Genomic DNA, 8,841 nt, shown 5'->3' with positions numbered 1-8,841 from the left:
GTATATTTTGTGGTAGTTTGCTGGAAAGTTCTATACATGTCTGTCAAGTCCATTTACATTTATGGCGTCATTTAGATCCTGTATCTCTTTGCTTTTGTCTAGATGATCTATCCAAAGGAGATAGTGTGGTATCGATATCCCTCACAATTAATGTGTTGCAGTCTATTTTTTCCTTTAGATCTAGTAGTCTTTCATATATTTTGGTACTTCTGAACTGTATGCATAGATATTTATATGTGTTATATCTTTCTAGTGAATTAGCCCTTTTAGTACTATATAGTGTCTTTCTTTGTCTCTTATCATTTTTGTCTTAATGACTACTTTGATATCAGTATTGATTCCAGACATTTTTTGATTTCCCTTTGCTTGCAATATCTTTTTCTAGCCCTTCACTTGCAGTCTATGTTTATCTTTTTCTGTGAGGTACATTGCTTGTAGTTACCATTCAGAAAGCTCCTGTTTTACTTACTTATTTTAATTTAATTTAATTTTAAATCCATTTAGCCAGTCTGTGTCTTTTAATTGGAGAATTTAACCCACTTATGTTCAGTGTTATTGATATTTATGAGCTTATTCCTGCCATTTTGTTAGCAATTTTCTTGGTTATTTTTTGTTCTCTTATTTTTGTTTGTTGTTCTTTAATTTTCCTAATATAGTACTCCCTTCAGTAATTTTTGAAGAGCTGGTCCAGTGTTGATGAATTCTTTCAGTTTTTTTGTTTATCTGAATGATTTTATTTGTTCTTCCCATATGAAGGAAAGTCTTGCCTGGGTATAGTACTCTTGCCATTTTTTAGACTCTTTTCTTTGTCTGTGATTTTGACCAGTCTAGTTATAATGTACTGGGGGAAGACCTTACATTGATTCTAGAGTTTTTTGTATTTCCTTGATCTGGATATTTGAATGTTTCTCTAGGTTTGGAACATTTTCTGCAAATGTTTCAAGGAATAAATTTTTCTATGTCTTTATTGATTTTTCACCTTCTAGAATGCCAATTATTCAGATATTTGGACATTTAATGGTATCTAGTAACTCCCATATGTTACTCTCTTCTTTTTTTGGTTATTTTTTTCATTCTTTTTGGTTGTTTAGGTCAGAGGTTTTGTCTTCTAGATCAGAGATTCAATTTTCTTCATGGTTTAATTTGCTATTAATACTTTTGAGGAGGATTTTGATTTCCTGTATTATGGTCTTCATCTCTAGAAGTTCTGTTTGATTCTATCTTATGTTGTCTCTTTTCCTTCAAGTTATAGAATTTTCTTATCTTCTGAAGTTGGTTGTCTGTTTTCTCTTGCATCTCACTTAGTTTTGTCACTGTAAATATTCGGAATTATTTTTCTGACATTTTTGTGAGTTCTGTAGTGCTGTCTGTGGACGATGAGCAATTATACCTTAGGGGAGAAGTATTTCCTTGTTTTTAATTTTTTTCTTATTTTTTGTGCATCTGTGCTGGTTCTTAATCATCTGATGAAGTACATGCTTCTTCCTAGTTTTTTGAATAGGTTCTGTAGTGTCATGTGAAAAGAATAGCACTTTTTCCCAGGTGTGTTCTTGGTAGAAGGCTGTGTCTTTCAATCAGAATAGGGTGTATCTAGCCAGATTCAGGTACTTGGATCCTCTAACAATCTCTATGGATGAGATGCACCTGGTACTGGGCTGCATTGCATACAGGGGAAAATCAGTGGAAAACTTCCCAGCTTCTCTCCCTCAGGAGCTGAATCCTTGGGTTTCTTAAAAGGTATCATCTTTAAGAAGAAACACTTTTTTCTCTTTTAGGGAATATAAAATATATCACTGTTTTTATGTTCACTGATAACATTTACAAGTAATGTACTTGTTCATGTTTTTCTTGACTTTGAAATACTCTGAAGCAACTATGTAGTTGTTAATAGAGAATTTATAAATATAGGTATGAAGTATATGAGATTTTTTAAATCAGTATACATGTAAATGATAGGGTTACAGAAGACAAGTCCAAGTTTGCCTTGAGTAGAAGTATTTAGAATATCCCTTGGAGTAAATCAGTGGAAAGAAGGAGGTTTTGAAAGTAACCAAAGAAAAGCCATTAACAACTGGCTTTTGATAATAATGGAATTATTTTTTTTTAAGTTTATTTATTTTACTTAGGGTAGAGAGTGTGTGTGTGTACACATGAGAGAAAGTTGGGGGCATCTTCATTAGTCTTACCGTGATCCCCTTTCCCTGGCCCTCTGACTCATGATTGCCTTGGGCATGCATGTATGCACCCATTGCATTTTCAAAGTGACTCAGGGATTTGAACCCACAGCTGGCAATGTGGCTTCAAACACCACAGTTCAGTCTGCTACTTAACTCTGCCACCAAATTGGGCCATAGAGGGGGTCTTCCCAACTTCTACACTATGTCTGCATACTTTCTTTTTTTAAATTTAAATTTATTTATTTACATATATTCACTATACATAATCACTTCTATAGTTACTAAATTAGCATACAGGTATTTATTTGTCTACATAATCCCTTTGGACAAGTAAACTTGTACACGATAGGTATAAGAGATCATTTTTCTCTCTAGAATTTTTAATCAACATTCATTCAGAATGGTAAGAAATTGATACTAAAGCAATTTTCCTATGCTTTCTAGGAAGAGGTGGTTTTTCTAAAAAAAAAAAAAAAAACTTGTTTTACTGTTATTTGCCCAAAGAGCTGAACATGACAAAAGAAATATATGTAAGATGGAAACTTATACTTTCTTTATATTGTGAAAAAACACAACTTCTTTTTCTTATAAATCCTCTCTTTTATTTTTAGTCCTGTATCCCTTGGGCCTGACCAGGTCTTGCTAAGAGGTACACAGCTTAGAAATACTCAGTGGATTATTGGCATAATTATTTACACTGGACTTGAAACCAAATTCATGCAGGTAAAATAATCTGTGATAGCAAGTAGATTTTTGTCTGCTTCTAAATTTTTCTTAGTATATAGCTCTTAAATTTAATAGTCTATTTCTGTTTCTTACTCTGAAATGTGAAGGCAAGTTCATATTCTTGTCTAGTTTAGATAGTTTATCTCACTTTAAAATTTATTTCCTACAATTTAATCCTAAAACACAACTATCTTGTGTCTTAAGAGGTAGGGGGAAATTTCATTCTAACCAGAACTTCCAAGTATATGTAAGTAGCAAGTAGTTTGAAATGAATGATTTTTCTAAATAATGTATGTAACTTTGCTTTGGTTTGTAAAAATGTTTTTATAGTAATAATGCTTGTTTTGCAGTACATTTATAGTGACTTATTTTAATCTATATGCTGCTTCTCATTTTGCCACACTGACATTAGAAATTCTACCTAAGTTCTCACTCTCATGTACCATTCCTCTTAGCTACTATTTTTTGATCACTTCTCAAAACTTCTTGTTTTGGGCTAGGAATTTCTATAATGTTATCTAAAAGAAGTAAATTGACAGTGAATCTACCCATTTATCCATTTCTAAAACACAGCATTGGGCTTTACTTTCCACAAATAACTATTTAGGACACATTTAATGGCATACTATGTGTTAAGTAAGACCTTGGGATATAGGAGGTAACAGGGTGTGTTTCCTGCCCCTGAGTTACTTATAGGGTATGGAGGAAGATAGTCAAGGTAATATAATAACAAGAGAGAAAGTAATAAAGGGTAAGTATAGGATACCATGTGTATATAAGGGACTCCATCCAATCCAGCATTGAGGCTTCTATGGGATAAAATGTTACTTTCCATGGAAGTACAAAAACCTTAAGGTTAAAATTTAAGGGGAACCAGCAGTTAGCGTAATGGCTATGTCACTGGACTCCCACATAGTCGACTGCAGTTCGTGTCCCGGACCCGGTGGCTTAAAAACTCACGCCGGGCGCGTGTGCGTGCGTGCCCAAGATCCCGGGAGGAGAAGGGATTGCGGCGTGACCATCCTCCCTGGGGGGTGATTTCTCGCTTTCTGTCTCTATGTCTCTCTCTGTCTGTCTGGCGAGCGCACGCGCCCTACAGTGAAAATCTCTCAAAAAAAAAAATTAAGGATGTGTGGAGGTGAGAAAGAAAAGGCAGGGAAGAGAGCTGAAGGCCAAGAATATTGCATGTGTCAAAAGAATATTGCATTTGGCCATTGAAACTCAGTGTGTCTGCTGTGTAGAGGGCAGAAGGTATGTAGGGGTGAGAGAGAATTCAGATGGCAATTGGTCCATACGACTTAGTGACTGCCTTTTCTTGTAAAGTTATAACAAGCTGACTAGCAGATCACTTAGTATTTGCTTCCCTTTTCTCTCACTTTTGTTTCCCCCTCAGCTTCTGCTATACTGGGATTGCACCTTTGCAATAATGCATTGATGTATTATTTTTACATGAGATTCTGTTTTCCAAGGTACTCAAGCTAAGAAAGTAATATAAATGTAAGTTTGATCACAAATAGAAATTCATATTTTAACAGGATTCCAAGGTTAATAATCACTTGTTACATGTGGTTCACTAGAATTCATGCCATTATGACCTATGGATGAACTGTGAAATACTCAGCTCTCTGTCCAAATGTTATATAATGCTATATTGCTTAATTACATAACAATAGTACAGCATTTCATCTAAAATTTAAATGTCTTTTATCAACAAATATATTTTGCTACCCTCCCAGAGTGGTTAATTTGCACTACAGTTCATGATAGAGTGTATCCTGCTCTATCTCATCATTTTGTGGGTCTAGATAATTGCAGGGATTATCATACATGTTGACCATCTCATTTAAGAATAATAAAAATCCCAGAAAGCAAATTTTCATGGTTTTTGGGAGAAAGCTAGTAGATATAAATAGGTCTGGAGAGAGAGGTAAAGGAACCAACACTTAAAGCTGACTACATACACCCAACTGTCATTGGAAGATAAAGTCCTCTCCCAAGAACACATCTGAGAAGTGGGCTCATCTTCCCCTCTGACTCTATAGAATCAACACCAAAATAGTAAGAAGAAATGTAAAATTCATCAGATGACTTGAAACCAGCACAGAGGCACAGGAAATATGAGAAAACAAGGAAATATCTCTCCCTCAAAGGAGCAGAACAATTCTTCTTCAACCATAGACAGCACAAAGGAATTCCCAAAAATGTCAGAAAAATAATTCAGAATATTCATAGTGATGGAGGTGAGGAAGACCTTCCATAACTTAAAGGAGATTGACATCATAAAACAGAATCAATGAGAACTTCTAGAGATGAAGACTATAATACAGAAAATCAAGACCTCCCTTGAAAGTATTAATATGCAGAAGATCAAATTTCTGATCTAGAAGACAATACCTGTGACCTAGAAAAATCACCAAAAAGAATTTTAAAAAATGAGGATAACATACAGGAAATACTACATACTGTTAAATGCCCATACTTCTGAATAATTGGTATTCCAGGAGGTGAAGAATCTAATAAGGGCATTGATAATCTATTCCATGAAGTACTTGCAGAAAACTTTCCAAATTTAGAGAAACATTCAAACATTCAGACCCAAGAAATACAAGGGACCCCAAATAAAATCAACATAAGAAGATCCCCTCCATGGCACATCAGAGCCAGATTGGTCAAAGTCACAGACAAAGGCAAGGTTCTAAAAATGGCAAGAGAGAAACATCAAGTTACTTACCGAGATTATCCCATTAGCTGAACATCAGACCTCTTAAGTGAAATAGAGCAAGCAAGGGAAGAATAGGAAGATGTACTCAAAATGCTCAAAGAAAGTTGCAATTACCATACCCAGCAGGACTTTCCTTCATATAGGAAGAACAAATAAAAACATTCAGATAAACAAAAACAGAAAGAGTGCACCAAAAGATTTTTTTATTCCACACCAGACAGATGTGTTTATTAAAAAACAAAACCAAAAATCCTTTAATCAGAAAATTTGATTAAATTCATTATGAACTCAAGCTCTTAAAAATCTTTTTGAGGAAGCCAAAAAGGTACATCAGAGAAAAGCAGATAGCAGCTGTCAATTCTTTGGTGGAAAAGTAAGTTGCATATTTATACAAGCTGCCCTAATGATTATCAAACCCAAGTTTCATTTCTCAAAAATATAATAGGTTTCAAGACATACCAAAGAAACCATAAGACACTCCTAACAATAGAAAAATTTAACAATAAAGTTTAAGGATATAGCAAAAGCCAATTTATAACACACATAAATAATTTATAAAATAAGACTTCAGTCCTAGAAAACTCAAATGGGAAGACCTCACTGAACGGGGACATACATAAAATGAGGGCTAAGAGCAAATGGACTGACCCTCAACAGTTGCCCAATGACTAAGCTACAAAAAGACAGGTTAGGAATACTATTACATGGAGATTTTCCTTTATACTCATGAGTTCCGTTCTGTTTGGATAAATCTGCTTATCAATCTGTGTATAAAGAGGATACCTTTTTTTTTCTACTCAGTTACCACCATTTCTTCCTTTTTATCTTTTCCCTAAATTTCTCTACCTACAGCGTACCATTGGTTTGACTAGTTGAACCTCAAGTGAGTGTCAATATTATTGAAATAGCACTTGGGAAATGCATGCCTAGAAAAGACAAATTTTTAACTGAAGAGGCTCAGCAAGGCATCCGTTTCCTCATCATGACCATGTCTCCCATGTTAATTAACCCAGGTCAGTGGCTGCTCTTGGTGAGATTGCAGGGCCCACCATGATCCTGGAGAGTTCCCCAGTGAGGTACTGCAGAGCCATATGTGCAAACACTCACCTATTTAGCTTTTAATAAATACAAAGCATCATTTGAAACCATTTCAGTAGAATAAATAAATAAATATTGCATTCTGTTAGCCTGCTTTGCTTCCTGAACTGGCCTGTTCATGACACTGAAGAAAGAGTTGGTGGCTACTCCAAGCTCTTTAGATTTTGGTACTTCCTGTTCTTCAAACAGCTGAACAACGAGGCCATCTACATTATCGTCATTATTTAGCTTATTGATTAAATTCAACAGTTTTTCCTCTGAAATCGAAGCTGGCTTCACAATGGTCTCGCTGTTGATTCCCACATCTGCAGCTGCCCTGGTTTTGTTGAGGACATAAGAGTGACTTGCAGGACTCTCACCAACCAGAAGCACACTCATGTGGGGCCACTTGTTGCTCTAGGCCACCCATTCTTCCACCTCCTGCTGCACTTCCTGCTTGATCTGCTGGGCAAATTTCCTTCCAGAAATGACAACAGCTTCATTTCCAGCTGTGGTGAGATGAAAAGGATGGTGGCCAAGGCAGCTGCTCTGCATGGGCCGGAGCCGCTGGGAGGCCAACATGGACAGCAGCGAACTCACAGCCATGGCCCCTGCCGATGCCCGAGTGAAGAGCTCACCAAAAGATTTTAATGCCAACGTACTTGGCTGAAAACCACACCCTATTTTACAACATTGAAGCTATTACTTATATAAGTTAACCAGAGAGCAGGAAAAACAACATGCTCTCTCTATATGTGTAGCATAGCCATAGCTTTTAATACATACAAAGCATCATTTGAAACCATGTATGTATATATTCATACACATATACGTATATACTATTATATATACACATATATGTAGAGTGTGTGTGTGTATATGAATATATATACAGAGAGAGAGAGAGAGAAATATGTATAAATGAAAATATAAGGACATACCCTTGTAATATACTTAATGCAGTTAAACCAGAGATTTTTTTTTTTTTTTTTTTTTTTAATTTCCAGAGGGCCCATGTGCTCATCAGAAAGAGAGAGGGAGATAACATCCTCTAATGGGACGTGGTCACACTATAATCCCTCCTCTCCATTTCTCCATCCTGTCAGGATTTGGGGCACACATGCACAAGCACTCAGCATATTTTTCAACCCACCAGGGCAGGGACTTGAAGGGCAGGGACTTGACTGTGGTCAGGCATGTGGGATTCAGCTCCCTTAAACATTAAGCTATGTGACCAGCCCAAACCTAGGATATAAAAATACTTACCTATTCCTGTGCTTTGTAAGAAGATAATTTGCATTACTATCGAATACTTCATATTGTGTTATTTTTATAAACTTTGAGTCTTTTTGTTTCTACATTTCCATTATAATGTAGAAATAGTAAATTTAGTCTGTTAAAATGTGATCAGGGGCCAGCAGTTGATGTAATGGCTATATCGCTGGACACCCATGTAGTCGACTGTGGTTCAAGTCATGGACCTGGTGGCTTAAACTCATGCTGGGTGCGTCTGCATGTGTGTGCATACATGCCTAAGATCCTAAGAGGAGAATGGGGGAGAAGGGATTGCAGCGTGGCCATCGCCCCTGGGGGGTGATTTCTCGCTTTCTGTCTCTCTGTCTCTCTCTGTCTTTCTGGTGAGCCCATATGTCCTGCAGCAAAAACCTCTTTAAAAAAAGTGATCAAAAGTTAAAAAGATTTTTTTTCGCCCATGTCTCCATAGACCTCTGCAGGTAATTTTGGGGAAATTTATATAAAAACCTAAAATATTAATGGAAAATTAACATTTAAAAATCTCACTTCAAGTGGGTGATACATTTCATTTTTTCATATCCCTAACATAAATATAAATATATAAATGCAAATAACTATAGCTCTGATTTTTCTAAAATATGCACATATTAGGGCAATTATTGTGCTGATAAAACTGATAATATTTTCTCAACAGAATCAGGAAAAAGGTCTATTTTCATAGTTTTAAAAACTAGAAGCAATGCAATAAGTAGAAATAGAAAAGCCAATCTATTAGTGAGGTTCTTTTTTTTTTTTTTAATCTGTACATAAGATTGCTTGGATTGTGAAATTTATTCCTTTATTTTGTTATTTTATTTTATTTTTTGAGAGTTTTTTTTTTTTTTT

The 8,841-nt window shown here is 35.6% G+C and overlaps 1 protein-coding gene across 1 annotated transcript in view; it reads left to right on the top strand.

The window, feature by feature from the left end:
- Positions 1-8,841, top strand: part of LOC102498413 (phospholipid-transporting ATPase IB-like) — a 211,413-nt gene that overhangs the window by 53,254 nt on the left and 149,318 nt on the right. Inside the window, 1 exon segment of the mRNA XM_014592016.2 lies at positions 2,789-2,900. Within this exon segment, the coding sequence (XP_014447502.1) occupies positions 2,789-2,900 (112 nt within the window).

Source organism: Tupaia chinensis, unplaced genomic scaffold (genome assembly GCF_000334495.1).
Source record: "Tupaia chinensis unplaced genomic scaffold, TupChi_1.0 Scaffold000634_1, whole genome shotgun sequence".
Taxonomy (NCBI): Eukaryota; Metazoa; Chordata; class Mammalia; order Scandentia; family Tupaiidae; genus Tupaia; species Tupaia belangeri.
Note: the sequence above shows the minus strand (reverse complement) of the source record. Positions and strands in the feature narration are given on the sequence as shown.